A 22,746-nucleotide genomic window follows, 5' to 3' on the forward strand; every position below is an offset into this window, starting at 1 on the left:
ATTCCAAAGGGTTCACCTACATTTTCTCCCTGCACTATGGATGTTTACTCTTGTGTCTTTTCTATTTCTCTTATTGTATAAACCTAGTTAAACTAGGGTCCAGTTAGTGACAAATCTATCTCATATAGTGTACAGATATTTATATTAATTTGACGCACCACATACACTATAAACCAAAAGTGCATTTATACTAATCTCTCAGAGTCACTTTTGTTTATAAAGGCGAATTAACCGCGCTCCATAAATAGATCTATATGACACAATCCAAAAATATTTAATGTAGGGTCCAATGCTGGTCAATATTTACTAATTTAATCACCAATGAGATTAGGATTATGTGAATAGCCATCCACTAAATCAACTATATAGGTGTATATATATATATATATATATATATATATATATATATATATTGTTAGACTTGTGTCACTTTATTTCCTTTGCCAACCCTGCCGCCAAAGTTGTTATGTTCTGTTATTTGGTCTTTATTTTTTTCCTATTGAAAAATTGAATTAACAGTTGTAACATTGCCATATTACCCGTATAAGGGTATAAGGTACGGTATCTGTAGTTTTACAAACATGACGGCATTCAGGCAAAAACTTGAAGAAACAATTCAGTCCTAAAGAGATATGTACCATGTTCAGCTCTGCTACATCAGAAAACAACTAATCAAAAAGTATAATAACAATCAACAATAAATAACCTGAAAACAAACATCTATAGGGCACATCAGGAGAATGCTGGGCTATGGACTTACTGTACCTTTTTGAGGTAGTTTTGGCAAAACTCTGGGCCCTAATGTTGTTTTTGTGGTTCCGGTGCTAAAAGAAGGAAAAAAAAAAAAAGAAACGATAAACACAACAAATAAGTGATAAATTCAACTACACATAATAATTATAGTGGAGATATAACATTTTCTTTTCTCATAGACACTCCAAGTTAGGCTGGGTTCACATCACGTTTTTCAACTACGGTTCCCGCATACGTTTTCCATCAAAAACCGTATGGGAAAAAAACGGATGGAACAGTATGGGAAAAAGTAAACCGTATGCGTTTTTAAACAGTGCATACAGTTCCGTCCGTTTAATTTTTTTTTAAAAACATAAGTTTTTGAAAATTCTGTCCATTTTTAATAGGAGGGGTCTTGGGTGGGGACATTAGGATGCAAATGCGCATGTGCAAAGAAAAAACGCATACGGTTTTGCCGTATGGAACCGTATACATGTGCGTTTCTCATTGACGTCCATATTAAAAAAAAAAGGTATGCGGTTGCAATACGGTTTTTGAACTGGAGTCAAAACCGTGGTTGAACACAGTTTGGAGTACAGCATCCGGGTGCATACGGTTTGCAATGCTTTGCCTATGTATACGGTTTTCAATACCGTTCCATACGTTTTCACTAATGACAACGTATGCGGGAAGCGTAGTTGAAAAACGTGATGTGAACCCAGCCTTAGAAAGATGTGTTCTGGTAATTTTTAAAGGGGTATCTTACCATCGCATGAGGTTATGTCTTGTACACAGGACAGGTGTTAACAAGCTGATTGAATGGGGTCTGACAACAGGAACCCCCACTAATCCTGAAAACAGGGAGAACATTTTATCTGGAATGGAGCACATCAAGCGTACGTGGCCAACGTGCAATTCTTTTTCTATGTGCGTTTCGAATGTTCAAAAGCCCCAAAAAGAATGAATGGTGCCCGGCTGCACACGCGCGGTGTGCTCTATTCTTTCCATGCAACATTTCACCTACATTTTCGTGATTAGAGGGAATCACGGGGGTCAGACCTCCAATCAGTTAGTTATCCCCTAAACTGTATACAGGGAATAAAAAGGAAGGCACAGTGGTCGGCACCAAGCCCCAAAATCTAGACTCCACACCTTCGACGCAACTCCCAAAGCACCAATGTGCACACAGTTCCTTCTGAAACCGCCTGTACAATATAGTCTGTGACGGGTGCTGAACCAATCAGAGAATACAGTCTATGCAAAATTCTGTAGAAGAATAAGAATGCAGCACTCACCGGTACAGTATAAACATATCTTCTTTATTTTTAAGTGCAAAAGTGAACATCGTGTGCAGCCGGACACGGACGCCAAACATCGATCAACAAGATGGGTGACAGCTGTTGCGCGTGCGCGCAACAGCTGTCGCCCATCTTGTTGATCGATGTTTGGCGTCCGTGTCCGGCTGCACACGATGTTCACTTTTGCACTTAAAAATAAAGATGATATCTTTCTACTGTACCGGTGAGTGCTGCATTTTTTTCTTGTTTTAAGGAATGGAGTTGGGGCCTACATTATTGGAGACACACTGCATACATTACATTGTGGGAGCTGCAAAAAAAATAAATTTTATAGGACAGAAAGCATTTAATAGTATCACAGACTAAACTTCCCAGTCTGTGCCTGAAAACCCAAAACGTGTCAGAGTAAGCCTCCTACAACAGTTTGCCACACAATAAAAGAGAGCAAAATGTGTGTACACTCTCACCCTCTTTTACTGTATGTGGTATAATCCTGCCTATCCTGTTTTCCGCAGTACAACAAACACATAAATTCCATCATTATTATTGTCACTGCTGTCATAATCCTGCCTATCTTGTCTCCAGCAGTACTACAGGACCCATCATTCAGTCATTACAGCTCATTGCTAATAATGATATAATCCCGCCTATCTTGTCTCCAGCAGTACTACAGGACCCATCATTCAGTCATTACAGCTCATTGCTAATAATGATACAATCCTGCCTATCTTGTCTCCAGCAGTACTACAAGACCCATCATTCAGTCATTACAGCTCATTGCTAATAATGATACAATCCCGCCTATCTTGTCTCCAGCAGTACTACAAGACCCATCATTCAGTCATTACAGCTCATTGCTAATAATGATACAATCCCGCCTATCTTGTCTCCAGCAGTACTACAAGACCCATCATTCAGTCATTACAGCTCATTGCTAATAATTATAATGCCGCCTATCTTGTCTCCAGCAGTACTACAAGACCCATCATTCAGTCATTACAGCTCATTGCTAATAATGATACAATCCTGCCTATCTTGTCTCCAGCAGTACTACAAGACCCATCATTCAGTCATTACAGCTCGTTGCTAATAATGATACAATCCCGCCTATCTTGTCTCCAGCAGTACTACAAGACCCATCATTCAGTCATTACAGCTCATTGCTAATAATGATACAATCCCGCCTATCTTGTCTCCAGCAGTACTACAAGACCCATCATTCAGTCATTACAGCTCATTGCTAATAATTATAATGCCGCCTATCTTGTCTCCAGCAGTACTACAAGACCCATCATTCAGTCATTACAGCTCATTGCTAATAATGATACAATCCTGCCTATCTTGTCTCCAGCAGTACTACAAGACCCATCATTCAGTCATTACAGCTCGTTGCTAATAATGATACAATCCCGCCTATCTTGTCTCCAGCAGTACTACAAGACCCATCATTCAGTCATTACAGCTCATTGCTAATAATGATACAATCCCGCCTATCTTGTCTCCAGCAGTACTACAAGACCCATCATTCAGTCATTACAGCTCGCTGCTAATAATTATATAATCCCGCCTATCTTGTCTCCAGCAGTACTACAAGACCCATCATTCAGTCATTACAGCTCATTGCTAATAATGATACAATCCCGCCTATCTTGTCTCCAGCAGTACTACAAGACCCATCATTCAGTCATTACAGCTCATTGCTAATAATGATACAATCCTGCCTATCTTGTCTCCAGCAGTACTACAAGACCCATCATTCAGTCATTACAGCTCATTGCTAATAATTATATAATCCTGCTTATCTAGTCTCCAGCAGTACTACAAGACCCATCATTCAGTCATTACTGCTCATTGCTAATAATGATATAATCCCGCCTATCTTGTCTCCAGCAGAACAAAATAAAGTGAATTTGGTCATTATATCATCACTGCTGAGAGGGGTATAATTTTACCTATACAGTCTCCAGCAATAGAACAAACCTGTCAAGTCAGTCATTATATCTTGCCTGCTGACAGTAGTCTTATCCCGTTCATCCAATCCCCAGCAGTTCAACAAACCAGTCAATATATCCTTACTTCTGTGGTATAATTCTTGCATGTATTGAGGTATAACACACTTTTCATTAATTTTTTTATAGCCTCGGTGCTGAGAGTGGTATAATTCTGTCTATCTAGTCTCCAGCAGTGGAACAAATCTGTCATTCAGTCATTATATCTAGAGATGAGCAAACTTACAGTAAATTCGATTCGTCACGAACTTCTCGGCTCGGCAGTTGATGACTTTTCCTGCATAAATTAGTTCAGCTTTCCGGTGCTCCGGTTGGCTGGAAAAGGTGGATACAGTCCTAGGAGACTCTTTCCTAGGACTGTATCCACCTTTTCCAGCCCATCGGAGCACCGGAAAGCTGAACTAATTTATGCAGGAAAAGTCATCAACTGCCGAGCCGAGAAGTTCGTGACGAATCGAATTTACTGTAAGTTCGCTCATCTCTAATTATATCCTTACTGCAGATAGTGGTAGGATCCTTGCCTATCTAGTCTCCAGCAGATTTTGTATTGTAACTGTATAACACACCTGACATTCAGTTATTATAGTCTAACTGTGGTATCATCCTGCCTATCAAGTCTCCAGCAATACAACACACCTGCCAATTTAGTGATTATTTTGTGCCCGCTGAGAGTGATATATTCCTGACTATTTAGTCCCCAGCAGTCTAACAAACTTGTCTCTCAGTCACTATGGGGGAGATTTACCAAAACCTGTGCAGAGGAAAACTTGCCCAGTTGCCCATAGCAACCAATCAGATTGCTTCATTTTTCACAGGCCTTCATAAAAATGAAAGAAGCAATCTGATTGGTTGCTATGGGCAACTGGGCAAGTTTTCCTCTGCACGGGTTTTGGTAAATCTCCCCCTATATCCCTACTACTGATGGTATAAACCTTTCCTATATAGTCTCCTGCAGTATAACCCGTGTCATTCAGTCATTACATCCTCACTGCTGAGTGGTATATTCCTGCCTATCTAGTCTCCAGCAGTATAACACATTTGTCATTCAGCCATTATAGAATCACTGAATCTCTGCAAAAAAGAAGCACAAAAAACAGCATGTGCTGGCCTATAGTATATCCTGTGGTGGCAAATACAGTGACCCCCCCCCCCCCCCCCGACCTACGATGGCCCCGACATACAATCATTTCAACATACGATGGCCTCTCAGAGGCAGCATCAACATACAATGCTTTTGTATGTCGGGGCCATCGCATAAACGGCTATCCGGCAGCGCAGACTGCTTCAGCTGCCACCGGATAGCCGTTTACGGTGCCCCGTGTGGTCCGCTGACGATCACTTACCTGTCCTCGTGGCTCCGGCGCGTCCTCTTTGGGATCCCCTGCATCGTCGGTGCTCTCCATCGTCGTCATCACGTCGCTGCGCACGCCGTCCCGTCATCCAATAGGAGCGGCGTGCCTAGTGACGTGATGGCGGCGACGGAGAGCGAGGATGCCGGGGAAGCAGAGGCCTTGCTGGAGCGTCGGGGACTCCCCGGGGACGCGGCGACATTGATGGACGGCAACATCCCGGGCAGTGGTGACGAGCGGTGACGGTCCGGAGCGGCGGGGACAGGTGAGTACAACTTCCTCTAACAGTGGTCTTCAACCTGCGGACCTCCAGATGTTGCAAAACTACAACTCCCAGCATGCCCGGACAGCCAACGGCTGTCCGGGCATGCTGGGTGTTGTAGTTTTGCAACATCTGGAGGTCCGCAGGTTGTAGACCACTGTCCTATACTTTACATTGCACGGATCCCTCAACATACGATGGTTTCAACAAACGATGGTCCATTTGGAAGGGATTACCATCGTATGTTGAGGGACCACTGTATAATACCATGGCACACACTAATCCAAGTCCGTGCTCACCTGGCGGAGTGAGTCAGTCTCTCAAACTTATTCAGAGATTTTTCTCCTGGGCTATGTCCTGTGTCATTACCTGGGGAGGACAAAATACAACAAGTGAATATCATAAGGGGGTCCCAACATTTAGATGCATCTAGGAAGAATTATGATGAAAAAGGCAAGACCCTGAAACAGAGAAGATAAAGTGAGTAAGAAGCAAAAGATTGGAAACACACATAGAAGAGGTTCCAGCAGCCTATACCTGTTACAGTGGACTGGTCATAACATGACAACACCCCCTACACTAAAACTACTGGACCCTGCCTATCTAGTCTCCAGTAATATTTTATACTACAGAGATTCCATCTGTAGCGGGCGCTAGCAGAACAAGCCGGCAATAAGCGGCTCGGAATTTCCCCATCTCTACAGACGACAATGTATTTCCGAGCACATTTTGCTCTTTCAGCGGAGTCTGGGGTCCGGAATTTCCGCGGCGGATGTTCCGAATTAAATTTCGTAGCGCGAATGGTGCAGAGGAATCCCATTGAAAACAATTGGAGACTGCTGCACTGTATTTCCAGAGCGGAGTTCTGCTAGGATAATACGTAGCGTTAATAGTCTCTGGCAGTATTGTAGTCTATCTGCCTATCTAGTCTCCTGCAAGATTTCACCCTATCTGCCTATCTAGTCCACAGCAGTATTCTAGTCTGTCTGTCTATCTAGTCTCCCGCAATATCTACCTTACCTGTCTATTTAATCTCCAGCAGTATTTTAGTCTATCGGCCTATCTAGTATACAGCAGTATTGTAATCTATCTATTCTCCCGCAATATCTACCTTACCTGTCTATTTAAAGGGGTACTCCGGTGAAAACCTTTTTTCTTTTAAATCAACTGGTGCCAGAAAGTTAAACATATTTGTACATTACTTCTATTTAAAAAATCTTAATCCTTCCAGTACTTATTAGCTGCTGAATACTACAGAGAAAATTCCTTTCTTTTTGGAACACTGATGACATCACGAGCACAGTGCTCTCTGCTGACATCTCTGTCCATTTTAGCAACCGTGCATAGCAGATGGATGCTAAGGGCAGCATGGTGGCTCAGTGGTTAGCACTGCTGCCTTGCAGTGCTGGGGCCTTGGGTTCAAATCCCACTAAGGACAACAATAAATAAAGACTTATTATTATTATTATTACAATAACGTCAGCAGAGAGAACTGTGCTCGTGATGTCATCAGAAAGCATTGGAAAAAAAAAAAGAATTTCCTCTGTAGTATTCAGCAGCTAATAAGTACAGGGAGGGTTAAGATTTTTTAATAGAAGTAATGTAAAAATCTGTTTAACTTTCCGGAGCCAGTTGATTTAAAAGAAAAAAGGTTTTCACCGGAGTACCCCTTTAATCTCCAGCAATATTCTTCTCTATCTAGTTTCCAGCAGTATTGTAGTCTATCTAGTCTCCCGAAATATCTACCTTACCTGTCTATTTAATCTCCAGAAATATTCTTGTCTATCTAGTTTCCAGTAGTATTTTAGTCTATCGGCCTATCTAGTATCCAGAGCAGTATTTTTGTCTGCCTATCTAGTCTCTAGCATTATTAAAGGGGTACTTTTAAATCAACTGGTGGCAGAAAGTTAAACATATTTGTAAATTGCTTCTATTAAAAAATCTTAATCCTTCCTGTACTTATTAGCTGCTGAATACTACAGAGGAAATTCTTTTCTTTTTGGAATTCTCTCTGATGACATCACGAGCACAGTGCTCTCTGCTGATGTTATTATAATAATAATAACGCTTTATTTATTGTTGTCCTTAGTGGGATTTGAACCCAAGTCCCCAGCACTGCAAGGCAGCAGTGCTAACCACTGAGCCACCATGCTGCCCTTAGCATACATCTGCTATGCATGGTTGCAAAAATGGACAGAGATGTCAGCAGAGAGCACTGTGCTCGTGATGTCATCAGTGTTCCAAAAAGAAAGGAATTTCCTCTGTAGTATTCAGCAGCTAATAAGTACTGGAAGGATTAAGATTTTTTAATAGAAGTAATTTACAAATATGTTTAACTTTCTGCCACCAGTTGATTTAAAAGAAAAAAGGTTTTCACCGGAGTACCCCTTTAAAATCTACCTAGTTTCCATGTTGCATGTAGTTTACCGCTTCTCCAATAAGGAGAAACGTTTCTATAGAAAAATTAAACATAACACAAAGATGCTATATATGACAATATGTCTTTATATCTCTTTATATGCCTTTATATCTATCACCACCTCCGCTGTACGTAAGTTATTAGAGTAATAAAGATTCACAGTGATATCACAGCTCAGAAATGTCAGCAGAGAATATAAACAATGCAGACAGCAGCAGAGGATTCTGGGACATAAACGACACAAGGAGCAGAAGGAGGAGTAGAAATTATACAGATCTCAGGCCCATAGGACAGAAATGGACAGGTTTTATAGTAGAATCTCTGCGATGTACAGCCTAGTGGCCTGTGACCCGTGTCTTTATCCGGCTGTGGTGAAAAACTACAACTCTCAGCATGGCCTGCTAAACAGTGGCTCTTAAGCTGCTGCCAGACTACAATCCCCAGCAAAATAGTGTTATGGTGAATAAGCCACATGATGTGATGTCTGTTGTAACATTGGTAACGAGTAGCATGGGGTTACTGAGCTGCAGTACCCCAACATGGCCACTACAAAACGCATGGCGCTGTCTGTTTCTGGCTCTGTTCTCTGTGTATGTTGGCAATGCCGCTCAGGCATACAGCTGTGCCCAATATTGATGACCTATCCTGAGAATAGATCACCAATAAATTTAACCCCTAAAACTCCTATAAGGAGTTCTACCCCATTCACAACTAGGTGACAAGAGCCTGCGCAGGAAACAGCATTGGTATTATACAAGGGGGTTGGGAACTGGCTCACAGGTCATCAAACCTCGAACCATAATCGGGGGAACATTTTGTTCTCTTCTTATAGCAGTATTTTCCAACCAGTGTGCCTCCAGCTGTTGCAAAACTACAACTCCCAGCATGCCCGGACAGCCGTTGGCTGTCCGGGCATGCTGGGAGTTGTAGTTTTGCAACAGCTGGAGGCACACTGGTTGGGAAACACTGGTTCATATGCACCTCTCTGCTAATGGGCAGGCACTGGTCCTTATTTTAGGACTGGCTAGTAGTGCCTGTTTCTGTACAGGAGCAGGAATCGGAGCAGAATAGTAAAAGTGACAGATATCCTCGGTAATAGGAAGCAAAGATGACAGCAGAGACACACAGTCTGGGGGAGGGGGTAAGAAGGGGGTCCATCACCTTTATGTCACAACTCACCCCAGGGTACTGAGCCCTTACTATGAGGTAGCGGGCTTGGCGGATCGGAGAGCGTTCGTTTGTGTCCGGGGGGTGGGGGAGGAGCTTTCTTCTTGGATAAAGTGGAGCTGCCGCTAGGGGATTGGGTGTTTAAGGGGAAGGCGGATGTAGGACCGGATGACGCTAAAAAAGCATACACAAAAATCTTACTTAAGGGTGCACTCACATCTAGGATTTGTGGATCTAAAGACCGCCTCCTGCCGTAGCCAAGCTGTCCCTTATTGATTTCAATGAGCCCCCCCCCCCCCCCCCCCCCGAAGTCCAGAAGGGTCTCTGGTCGTCTGTATCCATTTTTTTTTAACTGGACTAAAAACTTTGGTCTGCTGCACTTTTCAGTCCGGCTAAGAAAACTGCATATGGTTGGAAAATGAGTCGCCCAGAGACACTAGCTGACTTCGAGGGGGGCTCATTGAAATCAATGGGGTACGGCGTGGATACGGCAGGAGGTGGTTATGAAATTCTCCCGACGTATCCACAAATCCCCTATAACCATGACTGAGTAAGTCCTATAACACAATTACCATTGGCAAATCTGGTGGTAAGTCTTACTGTAACCATACACATCTATGCATGCACATATCTGTTATCACTACTAGGGTAAGATCTGTATAGGACAAGACGCCACATAGTGGTGACAACTAGTATTACAACTAGCAATTTTTTTTCAAGGATATATGTTGGTTAAATGAGTTCTGTAATAATAATAATAATAATAACATTTTTATTTATATAGCGTCTACAGATTCCGCAGCGCTTACAATTATGGGGTACAAACAAAGACAAGTATCAGACATAATATTACACAATAACTGTAGTGAAAAATAACTTATCCCCTATCCAAAGGATAGGGGGGATAAGTTATAGATCGCGGGGGGGTCTGAGCGCTGGGACCCCTCGCGATCTCCTGAACGGGGCCCCGGCAGTCTGCTGGAAGGGGGAGTGCCGACCCCCGCACAGAGCGCTGGCCGACATGCCTCGTCCATGTATCCCATAGAGATACATGGAGGGGGTGTGTCGGCTGCGGCTGCCTGCGGAGGTTGGAACGGCTGCTTCCAGAAGACTGCCGGGGCCGGTACAGGAGTTTACTGGGGGTCCCAGCGCTCAGACCCCCTGCAATCTATAACTTATCCCCTATCCTTTGGATAGGGGATAATAATTTTTTTTTTCCGCTGCACTACTCCTTTAAGGCTGGGTCCACACTTCTTTTTTGTCTCCGTTTTACAGTATGTTTAATTTAGCTATATTCTGAAACATTGCCAACTAAGGGTATGTTCACACTGAGAAATTCGAGAGGAATTCATGAGGAATAATTTCGGTCAGGAAATGGTTGACTTCTGTCATTTTATCCATCGAGTGGAATTTGCATGCGGAAATGAAGAGGAATAAGGGAGGAGGCTATTCAATTCTACTTTTCTGGATTCCGCGTGAATTCCGCTCAAATTCCACACAAAACGGATTTAGTCAGGAAAAAAATCCCATTGACTTCAATGGGCTTTTACTCAAGGATTCCACCTGATGGATAAATACGTTAGGCGGAACAGAATTCAGCATTAGAATTCCACTAGCGGAAATTCCTCAGTATGAACAGGACAACAGAAAGTCCATTAAAAGTCTATGGAAAATGACTTGACTAAAGTGGAGCAGAAAAAGCAAGCGGAATTACTTCCTCTTGAATTCCTTAGTGTGACCATACCCTAATGCTATTGTGTACCGAAAAAAATAAAAAGTTATACATCACAATATGTTTCTCCTTTTATACTTTAAGTAAAGGAAAGGGATTCTGCTGTATGGCATGCAGAAACTATCATTTTTAGCATCTGTTAATATATTTGTTTTTATCCTTTTAAGTGTAAAATATATATATGTTAAAAATAAGCAAAAACGCATAGGGCGATGTTCACACGGCAGAATTTTTGTGAGGAATTCAGAGGAAGAATTCTGCAGGAAATTCTGCCAAAATTTACTGCACATTGATTTCAATGGGATGAAGCAGTCCCATTCAGACAACAGAGTTTCCGTGGCGGGCATTTCTCTCTGTGGAAATTCCGCTTGATAAAAATAAAAAAATAAGTCCAGTCTTATAATTTGCCGAATCCTATTGAAGTCAATGGGGCTTAAAGGGGTACTCCGCCCCTAGACATCTTACCCCTATCCAAAGCATAGGGGATAAGATGTCTGATCGCAGCTGGGGACCCCTACAATCTCGGCTGGGGCACCCCAGACATCCAATGCATGAACTTCGCTCCGTGCCGGATGTCTGGCAATGCGGAGGCTCGTGACGTCACGGCCATTCCCCCCCACATCACGCCCCTCCCATAGACTTGCAATAAGGGGGCTCGGCCGTGACTTCAAAAGCCTCCAGTGCTGTATCCGACGCTCTAAACGAACACCAGGTGCAGCAGGGAGATCAGGGGGGGTCCCGTGATCAGACATCTTATCCCCCAATCCTTTGAATAGGGGATATGATGTCTAGGGGCGGAGTACCCCTTTCAATTTCTGCCAAATTCTGTGTTCTGAGAACACAGAAATTCTGCCGAAATTTGTGTGGAATTGCCGTGTGAACGTAGCCTAACAAAGGATTGGAGCTTTGTACTATGCAAAGTGAAGCTCAGTGCAAATGGGCAGGTCAATACCCATATTTCCGTAAAGTTACTATAGGAAACCATTTTGATTTTCAATATATTATACAGAACAAATGTGGCTCGCTTTGCTGACACCATTGTGGGTAAAAGCCATAATGCATGTACACATGAAAATAATTAGGTTTTGATGCAGAAACCATGCCAATTTGTTTGTCAAAAAGCCAAGTGGTGTCACTCCCCTCCCCCCCCCCAAAAAAAACTGCTTTTATAAAACAAAATAAAAAAATGACATGTCAAATCTTTTTGTGTGGTTAAAAGCCCATTATAAACAGGGCTGGCACCCATATGCTGACTTCGACTAAGAGAAAACGATGCACTGCTCTCCTCCCTCCTCTGTTTACTTAAAGGGGTACTCCACTGGGAAAAAAAAAATAATTTTAATCAACTGGTGCGAGAAAGTTAAACAGATTTTTAAATGACTTCTATTTAAAAATCTTAATCCTTCCATTACTTATTAGCTGCTGTATGCACCACAGGAAGTGCTTTTCTTTTTGAATTTCCATTCTGTCTGATCACAGTGCTCTCTGCTGACACCTCTGTCCGTTTTAGGAACTGTCCAGGAGCAAATCCCCATAGAAATCCTATCCTGCTCTGGAAAGTTCCTGACATAGACAGAGGTGTCAGCAGAGAGCACTGTGGTCAGACAGAAAGGAAATTCAAAAAGAAAAGAACTTCCTGTGGATCACACATCAGCTGATAAGTACTGGAAGGATTAAAAATTTTTTTATAGAAATAATTTACAAATCTGTTTAACTTTCTGGCACCAGTTGATTAAAAAAAAAAAATGTTTTCCAGCGAAGACAGTGCTTCCCATGGGAGTGCCTACAGCTGTTGCAAAAGTACAACTCCCAGCATGCACGGACAACACTGGTTGGGAAACACTGCCCTACGCTGACTCCACAGCACCTGCCTGCACAGTATGAATGCCCATGGAACCGACCCGGCAAATCCAAAATCTGAAGTTTGTGTGTATTATCCTCAGACACCCATGAATATACCTTTGCCTGCATTCCTGGGTGGTAGAGGAGGGGCGTCCGTGATGGGTGACGTTGGGGAGTCCGTGCTGGTGGACATGAAGATCTGGTTAGTGAACGCACCGTATGACAGTCTCTGCTTATCCCGTGGAGTGCTGAATCCTGGCAGTGACAGCTTGTCTTGGGGGGAGATACTGGAAGAATGGCAGAAGCTCTGGGGTCTGGGGGAGCGCTCCTTCTTTATTGGACTTGGCTTTTTGAGAAGAAGAGGGGAAAAACACAAGTCAGTCATATGTCAGTGAGGTCTAACATTTAAACGTAAGTGTAACGTCTGGAGCACAAATAAAACAGCGGCTCTATCACATGCCCCTCGAGAGCAGTGTTTCCCAACCAGGCTGCCTCCAGTTGTTGCAAAACTACAACTCCCAGCATGCACGGTCTGTCAGTACATGCTGGGAGTTGTAGTTTTTCAACAGCTGGAGGCACATTGGTTGGAAAATACTGAGTTAGGTAACAGAACCTAACTGAAGGTTTACCAACCAGTGTGCCTCCAGCTGGTGCAAAAGTACAACTCCTCAGTACATGCTGGGAGTTGTAGTTTTGAAACAGCTGGAGGTTTGCCCCCCATGTGAACGTACAGGGTACATTCACACGGGCAGGTTTACAGTAAGTTTCCTGCTTCAAATTTGGGCTGCGGTAAATTTTTTGCCGCAGCGCAAACTCCTAGCGGGAAACTCACCATAACCCGCCAGTGCGAACAGCGGCTCTATCACATGCCCCTCTAGAGCAGTGTTTCCCAACCAGGGTGCCTCCAGCTGTTGCAAAACTACAACTCCCAGCATGCCCGGACAGCCGTTGGCTGTCCGGGCATGCTGGGAGTTGTAGTTTTGCAACAGCTGGAGACACCCTGGTTGGGAAACACTGCTCTAGAGTGTTTCCTATGTGTCTCATGCAGCTTAATGGAACGTCACATCAGAGGAGGGGGAAAATAGGGTTAGGAGCTGTAGTTGAATTTTAAGGGGACAAACTACCAAGAGGGGGTAAACTACCTACCTGCCTATTGAAGGAATCTACCTAAGAGGGACACAAGAATACTAGAGAAAACAACGTACTGGGGATGCCAGCTTACTGAGGGAAACCACATACTGGGGGAACCTAAAAGGGGAACACTATCTACTGGAGCAATCTACCTACCTAATTGTGGGGACCTTCCTAATTTTTCCAATTGACCTACCCCTCCCCTCTTACTTTGTGCATGACACCAAACAGGAAAACTATTACTATTCGGGACCCTATAGGTGGAGGAAAGGGGAGGGTGCTCTGAAAGTGCAGAGCCCAAGATATTTGTCCGGCAGGTTTATAGAGGTAAGTTTTAGCTGGAAGAAATCATCATGACGGTCTGGGCCGGATGGAGAAGAAAAGGGAACGTGAACCACTCAGATCAGAGACTACGTCACATGTGAGTCACTGCATACAGCAGCAATGTAATTTACATAGCCAACAGAGTATTGTGCATTACTTCTTTTTAGCTATTTGTTGAATTTTTAGGGGGCAAACTACCAAGAGGGGGTAAACTACATAAAGGGCAAACTACATACCTGCCTATTGAAAGAATCTACCTAAGAGGGGCACAAGAATACTAGAGAAAACAACGTACTAGGGATGCCCGCTTACTGAGGAAAACTACATACTGGGGGAACCTAAAGGGGAACACTTACTACTGGAGCAACCTACCTACCTAATAGCGGGGACCTTCTTAATTTTCCCAATTGACCTACCCCTCCCCTCTTACTTTGTGCATGACACCAAACAGCAAAACTATTACTATTCGGGACCCTAAAGGTGGAGGAAAGGGGAGGGTGCCCAAGATGTTTGTCCGGCAGGTTTTGCAGAGGTAAGTGTTAGCTGGAAGAAATCATCATGACGGTTTGGGCCGGATGGAGAAGAAAAGGGAATGTGAACAAATCAGATCAGAGACTACGTCACATGTGAATCACTGCATGTAGCAGCACTGTAATTTACATGGCCAACAGAGAGTATTGTGCATTTCTTCTTTTTAGCAATTTTTTTTACTTTTAGAAGGGGTACCCGAGGTAAAAATAATTCTGAGGGGTGCCCCTAGGTGAAAAAGAGTGTGAATGGAGCATCATAAAAACACATGATACGTGTATATATACCAGTGTTTATTCAACAGTAATCAGATGGAAGCGTCACCTTATCGTCTAAGTCGTCGTCACTCTCGTCAATCTCTTCCTGCCGTAGGTTCCAGTCGTACTCCACGTGGATATGGGGATTTAGTTTGCCAGCCATTGCTTGTGAAAACTGAAAATACAAAAAGTACCAGTGAGCAGAACTCCCATCATTTACATAAAGGGTCAAAGAACACATATCACGGAGAGTACACGTAGAGTGTGCTGTGAAATTTAACCCCCACACTCACCAGCTCCTCGCACTGCACTGCCCTCAGTCTCTTCGCCATGTCAAACGCTGTCTCACCCAGCTGGTTTACTACAAGACAAGATAAATTGTGTATTTTTTCTGCAGTTTACCACATGGAATATTAATATACTAATTATGTTAAATATTTTATTGTTTGCTTTTTTTTAATATTGTAAATGGGATTTTTTATTTTATTTTACATTCTGTGGGGTTTTCTTTGTTTTTCTAAAAGTATTAACACACATTTAAAGCTCACTATGGAACTTGACCACTAGGGGGTGCAACTGCTGCAATACTTCTGTATTGTACAGTGAATTGTGCTACAACTACAATTCTATTTCACCCTATAGGAGTAACATGACGTATTAGCAGACCTGGTGGCCTTCATTGGGGGCCATGTTAGGTAACTTGGCCGTGGGAGGAAAGCCCTCCCACCATTCTGCAGGAATTCCGACTTGAAAATTCGGCAAAATTTACCTCACACTATCTTCAATGGGGATTCACTGTCATTCACATGTCTACGACTGACATGTCTAGTTAGTAATAAAAATGTTTTAGTTAGTAATAAAAAGTATTTAGTCAGCCACCAATTGTGCAAGTTCTCCCACTTAAAAAGATGAGAGAGGCTGTAATATTCATCATAGGTATAACCTCAACTATGAGAGACAGAATGAGGAAAAAAAATCCATACAATCACATTGTCTGATTTTTTTAAAGAATTTATTTGCAAATTATGGTGGAAAATAAGTATTTGGTCAATAACAAAAGTTCATCTCAATACTTTGTTATATACCCTTTGTTGGCAATGACAGAGGTCAAATGTTTTCTGTAAGTCTTCACAAGGTTTTCACACACTCTTGCTGGTATTTTGGTCCATTCCTCCATGCAGATCTCCTCCGGAGCAGTGATGTTTTGGGGCAGTCACTGAGCAACACGGACTTTCAATTCCCTGCAAAGGCTTTCTATGGGGTTGAGAACTGGAGACTGGCTAGGCCACTCCAGGACCTTGAAATGCTTCTTATGAAGCCACTCCGTCTTTGCCCAGGTGGTGTGTTTGGGATCATTGTCATGCTGAAAGACCCAGCCACGTTTCATCCACAATGCCCTTGTTGATGGAAGGAGGTTTTCACTCAAAATCTCACGATACATGGCCCCATTCATTCTTTACACGGATCAGTCGTCCTGGTCCCTTTGCTGAAAAACAGCCCCAAAGCATGATGTTTCCACCCCCCATGCTTCACAGTAGTTATGGTGTTCTTTGGATACAAATCACCATTCTTTCTCCTCCAAACATGACGAGTTGAGTTGTTAAAAAAAAAGTTCTACTTTGGTTTCATCTGACCATATATCATTCTCCCAATCCTCTTCTGGATCATCCAAATGGTCTCTAGCAAACTTCAGATGGGCCCAGACATGTACTGGCTTAAGCAGGGGTACACGTCTGGCACTGCATGATTTGAGTCCCTGGCAGCGTAGTGTGTTACTGATGGTAGCCTTTGTCACTTTAGTTCGAGCTCTCTGCAGGTCGTGTGGTTCTGGTATTTTTGCTCACCGTTCTTGTGATCATTTTGACACCACGGGGTGAGAACTTACGTGGAGCCCCAGATTGAGGGAGATTATCAGTGGTCTTGTATGTCTTCCATTTTCTAATAATTGCTCCCACAGTTGATTTCTTCACACCAAGCTGCTTGCCTATTGCAGATTCAGTCTTCCCAGCCTGGTGCAGGTCTACAATTTTGTTTCTGGTGTCCTTTGACAGCTCTTTGGTCTTGGCCATAGTGGAGTTTGGAGTGTGACTGTTTGAGGTTGTGGACTGGTGTCTTTTATACTGATAACAATTTCAAACAGGAGCAATTAATACAGGTAACGAGTGGAGGACAAAGGAGACTCTTAAAAAAGAAGTTACAGGTCTGTGAGAGCCAGAAATCTTGCTTGTTTGTAGATGACCAAATACTTATTTTCCACCATAATTTGCAAATAAATTCTTTAAAAATCAGACAGATGTGATTTTATGGATTTTTTTTCTCATTCTGTCTCTCATAGTTGAGGTTATAACCTATGATGACAATTACAGCCTCTCCCATTTTTTTAAGTGGGAGAACTTGTACAATTGTTGGCTGACGAAATACTTTTTTGCCCCACTGAATCTTTGATGCTGTAATCACTATCGATCAAGGTTAAATTGATGGGATACAGATTATCTTCAACCCAGGTCATTGCAGGAAGGAGTCAGGTGTTGTTCTGTATAAGTACTAAAAAGTAAAGGATCAACCTGCAGTCATAATTCCTAATTGCTTGTTTCCCAACCAGGATGCCTCCAGTTGTTGCAAAACTATAACTCCCAGCTTGCCCGGACAGCTGTACTGGTACTATAACCTATCGTTATATCCGTATGGGCCTTTTTTAGTGGTGCAGTATGTTGCAAATCTGATCCAGACCCATCATCTCCAGCTTTTACAATGTAATGTGCAATGCTGTGTGTGACTGGAACCCATTCTCCGGCACCGGCATAACACAAATATGGCCGCTCTTCTCCTCACCCAGGTCTATAGTTGGTTTTCCCCTCAGAAGCAGTTTCAAACATTCAGGCTTATTGTAGATACAACAGTAGTGTAGCGCCGTGTTGCCTTTTCCTGTCGGCTTATCTAAGTTTCCACTGTGGACATAAACAGAGAAGGTGAAGCCAACAGTAACATCGTATAAAAGTCGACAACATAGCATCATACTGAGAACACTGCACAATCTGCAGCAAATTTATACAACAGAAAGGGAAATTGTCAATCCAATATACATAGTTATAGTTTGGGTGAACCAGATTACAATGAGGTATCACTTACCTGGATCCGGAGATACAGGATGTATTAGTTGGCATTAATAATCTAGAAATGGCCAGATTTGTGCAACTGAGGCGGGACACAGCAAACCCCCCCTCTGTACCACTATGTGGGTGAAGGGGATCCCATAATTATTCATGAGGTGAGCATATTGCTGTGGAATATCTTTGACACTGGGGCCTAATTATGTATGACATCATCTCGCTAAGTCCTCATAGTCACCAGGTACCAAAGCGCACTCAACTGATATATATTGTGCAGGATTAATAATGTTATATTGTAACAGCTTGGACCATCGTTTCCTAACCAGGGTGCCTCTAGCTGTTGCAAAACTACAACTCCTAGAATGCCCAGACAGCCAAAGGCTGTCTGGGCATGCTGGGAGTTGTAGTTTTGCAAAAGCTGGAGGCACCCTGGTTAGGGAACACTGGCTTGGACATTTCTGCACGCGGCAATAGCAAATGTGTTTATTGTTATGGAATTCAGACACATTTTAAAAATAGGAAAAAGGGAGAGGGGGTGATTATTATTATTATTTGTTAAACATTTTTAGTCCTTCAGGTCGTATTCACACATACAGTATCCTGTACATATTTGGATTTAAAGCTGCAAATTTCAATGTAAACTAAAGCATCTAATCCTGTGCAGGATACTGTATGTGTAAACCGACCCTCAAGGGGAATTTTTACAAGCAAACAGACTACTTTTACAGTTCACAGCAATACCACTGTATGGCAAATCGGTATTCTATTCTTCTATTAAGGTCTGCCTGACGCAGACTGTACATGAATATCGTGGTGCCTCACCTGTCAACAATCGCTACTGATGGTTAAACTGCTGGGATCGGACTACCTGCAGTTGCAGGCAGGCATTGGCTGTAATATACAGCTGACACCCACCACATATAGAGAGTTTAGCTTGTGATCCAGCTCTATATGCAATCACGCGATCTCCGTAAAAACGTGAATCGGCGGTCATTAAGAGGTTAAATGGTGGAAAACTTTTTTTTTTATGAACTGATGCCAGAAAGTTAAACAGATTTGTAAATTACTTCTACTAAAAAATATTTACCCTTCCAGTACTTTTAGCAGCTGTTTGCTACAGAGGAAATTCTTTTCTTTTTGAATTTCTTTTTTGTCCTGTCCACAGTGTTCTCTGCTGACACCTCTGTCTGTGTCAGGAACTGTCCAGAGCAGTATAGGTTTGCTATGGGGATTTTTTCCTGCTGTGGACAGTTCCTGATACAACAGAGGTGTCAGCAGAGAGAATTTTGAACAAGACAAAAAAGAAATTCAAAAAGAAAAGAATTTCCTCTGTAGCATACAGCTGCTAAAAAGTACTGGAAGGCAGTGGCGTACCAAGGGGGGGCCCGCCCCGGGTGCCACTCTCAAGGGGGGTGCCAGGGGCGGACTGACCCGCCGCCGCTGCTGAGGTCCGGCTCGTCCCAGATCCCCAGCAGACAGCGCTACATTCTCCTGCATGTGGGATACAAGCACATACAGGAGAAAGCGTCCCCTCTGTGTGAGCCGCATCTGCAGCTACACAGAGGAGACGTGACCTCTGCCCCCACGCAGTACAGGCGCCGGTGACGTCACTCATCAGCACCTGTACTGTGGAGGGGAGAAGACGCGGCCCCTGCTGCTGAGGAGATCGCTGCGTGGGATATCAGGTGAGCATCCTTTTTTTTTTTTAACCCTGCCTATACCTATAGGGAAGGGGGGGGGGTGCTCTGCATATACTTATAGGGAAGGGGGGGGAGGGGGGGCTCTGCATATACTGTACCTATAGGGAAGGGGGGGAGAGGGGGTGCTCTGCATATACTGTACCTATAGGGAAGGGGGGGAGAGGGGGGGTGCTCTGCATATACTGTACCTATAGGGAAGGGGGGGAGAGGGGGGGGGGTTCTCTGCATATACTGTACCTATAGGGAAGGGGGGAGAGGGGGGTGCTCTTCATATACTGTACCTATAGGGAAGGGGGAGAGGGGGGGTGCTCTGCATATACTGTACCTATAGGGAAGGGAAGGAGGGGGGTCGTAGCTCTGCATATACCTATGGGAAAGGGGGGGTGTAGCTCTGCATATACCTATGGGGAAGGGGGGGGTGTAGCTCTGCATATACCTATGGGGAAGAGGGGGGGGGTGTAGCTCTGCACATACCTATGGGAAAGAGGGGGGTGTAGCGTAGCTCTGCACATACCTATGGGAAAGAGGGGGGGGGTGTAACTCTGCATATACCTATGGGAAAGAGGGGGTTACCTGGCTACCTATCTATCTGCCCTTTTACTGTGCAGGACACCAAGGAGGGCATTATTACAGTTTGTGGGCCTATAGATGGGAAGATTGTGTAGAGGAGGGCACTGAATATATGCAGAGTCTGACATGTTTTTCCTGCAGATGTTAAGAGATTCACATGGCGGTCTTATCCGGACAGAGAAGAAAAGGAAAGAGGAGGCCGCTGATCAGAAAAGACGTAATTGTGAGTCCCAAAATGTAACTGTAATTACTTATATGGTATACACATCCTGTGTACAGCTGATATTTACCGCCATATGGTCCTGTATATAATCACTTATATTGTATACAGATCCTTTATGGTATACTGGTCTGTATATAGTGGTTTTATTCAGTACAGTATGGCGGTATTATCCAGTTATTGTGTGGTGGTATATATTTACTCCTTGTATACCAGTATTATTGGTCATGGAAATTTACCTACGTTAAAGTGTTTCTTACATATATAAATTTTTATTTATTGTGTGTGGGATTTGGGTGGAATAGGAGCGTGGCAGAAGATTGACGAGCTGCAGAACCTAGCAGGGGCCCTTGCCTTTTTTTTTTGGTCCGGGGGCCCTGAGTGTTGTCAGTTCGCCCCTGGGGGGAGGTGGTGTAATTAAGGGGGGGGGGGGGTTCCAAACAAAGGGTCCGCCCCGGGTGCCAAATGCTGTAGGTACGCCCCTGCTGGAAGGGTAAAGATTTTTTAAAAGAAGTAATTTACAAATCTGTTGAACTTTCTAGCACCAGTTGATAAAAAAAAAAAAAAAAATGTTTTTCACCGGAGTGCCCCATTAAGGCTTCTTTCACTGTTTATAACCAATTGTTGGGGGAGGGTGGGGGGTCCCAATCAACAACACACAACAAGAAAAAAAGTACAGAATGAGTCATTATAAAAAAATAAAACAATTCTCACCAGTTTTGTACTAAGAAGTCTACTAAGGGAAGGGAAGTGTGGTCGGCAGTGCGCACTGCAAAGTGAAGAACTGTTTCACCAGGCTCCTGCAAGACATAGGACATGTGCACGATCACAAATCTTTCATATGTAGGTGTATAAATATGTATATGTGTTTATAAAAATAATGAATTTTATATATTATATTACATTATACATTTATATATATATTACATTTGATAAAGAGTTAGGAGGGCGCTGCTTTTACTATCCATTTATTATGTAACCGCGTGGTGGAGTAACTAAAGCGGTGTCAGCGGCCGTAGCTGCCAATATTACCGTTCCCTACCGTGGTGCTAAGTGATGTGAAATACTAGTACAACAATATAATTGTTGAAGAGAAAAATCACTTGCACTCACCAGTCTAGTGCATTTCAATGTTCTGGATTATCCGTTGTGCCGGGAGACGTGTGGATGAGGGTGCTCAGAGGCTAACAGCCGTTTTCGCGCACAGCCGCGCGCTTCTTCCGCTAGCAGAAGAAGCGCGCGGCTGTGTGCGAAAACGGCTGTTAGCCTCTGAGCACCCTCATCCACACGTCTCCCGGCACAACGGATAATCCAGAACATTGAAGTCCACTAGACCGCTGAGTGCAAGTGATTTTTCTCTTCAACAATTTATATATAAATCCATCTAATGCATATCCTGACCTCACTGAGTAGTGAAAAAACAATGTGACCACCCCTAAGCAGCTATTCATGGGTAGTTCCAAGATTATAGAATAGGCAGGGCCAAAACACAGACTATCCCCTTTCTAGAATTAAATTGTGCAATCCAAATACTACAAGGACCCCTTATCTATGCCAATGTTTTTATTGCACAATTCATGATTGTTTTGTTCTGATTTTTATGAGTGATTTAATTTTTTGCACAGTTTAGCTATATGTGTCATAACCTTTCATACCTATATATATTATACAAGTACTAGACATAGTCTTACCTGCCCTGATTCTAACAGTGGTTCCAGGATCTCCACTCCTTCTGCATAGACTTGGATTAGTGCAAGTAAGTCCCTCGATTTCACAGCCTCCAGCAGCTCGCTCTGCTTCTCCGCCCCCGAGGAGCACATCCTCCGGCAAAACTTGTGCTCCACATATTTCGCTGTGATGTATTCTTTACGTGCAGTCCTGTGGCAGGAGGTGGCCGTATATATAAATATGTATCTTCGTTGTTAACTCATTTACAACATATAACCTCTATACTGTTACTTACATATCGCTGGAAGGAGTAGGTTTTGGTGACGGAGAAGGTAGATTCCCTTCCATAATTTCATTGAAGCTATTATTTCCTACATTCTTGGCCAGCTGTAAAGAATAACAACACATACGGCAAGGATCAGAGAGAG

General features: G+C 43.3%; 1 protein-coding gene across 7 annotated transcripts in view; it reads right to left on the reverse strand.

The window, feature by feature from the left end:
* Positions 1-22,746, reverse strand: part of ASAP1 (ArfGAP with SH3 domain, ankyrin repeat and PH domain 1) — a 389,691-nt gene that overhangs the window by 13,305 nt on the left and 353,640 nt on the right. For 3 of the 7 annotated variants that reach the window (XM_056522756.1, XM_056522759.1, XM_056522757.1), the window contains 10 exons: positions 22,614-22,705; positions 22,342-22,528; positions 21,365-21,450; positions 17,883-17,998; positions 15,344-15,411; positions 15,118-15,225; positions 12,928-13,156; positions 9,249-9,410; positions 5,950-6,019; positions 766-824 (listed from right to left, as the gene is read on the reverse strand). In XM_056522756.1, the coding sequence (XP_056378731.1) occupies positions 766-824; positions 5,950-6,019; positions 9,249-9,410; positions 12,928-13,156; positions 15,118-15,225; positions 15,344-15,411; positions 17,883-17,998; positions 21,365-21,450; positions 22,342-22,528; positions 22,614-22,705 (1,177 nt within the window). The remainder of the gene's footprint in view (positions 1-765; positions 825-5,949; positions 6,020-9,248; positions 9,411-12,927; positions 13,157-15,117; positions 15,226-15,343; positions 15,412-17,882; positions 17,999-21,364; positions 21,451-22,341; positions 22,529-22,613; positions 22,706-22,746) is intronic. The other 4 variants (XM_056522761.1, XM_056522763.1, XM_056522758.1 and 1 more) reach the window with 3 other exon arrangements.

The sequence above is a fragment of the Hyla sarda genome, chromosome 5 (genome assembly GCF_029499605.1).
Source record: "Hyla sarda isolate aHylSar1 chromosome 5, aHylSar1.hap1, whole genome shotgun sequence".
NCBI classification, from domain to species: Eukaryota; Metazoa; Chordata; class Amphibia; order Anura; family Hylidae; genus Hyla; species Hyla sarda.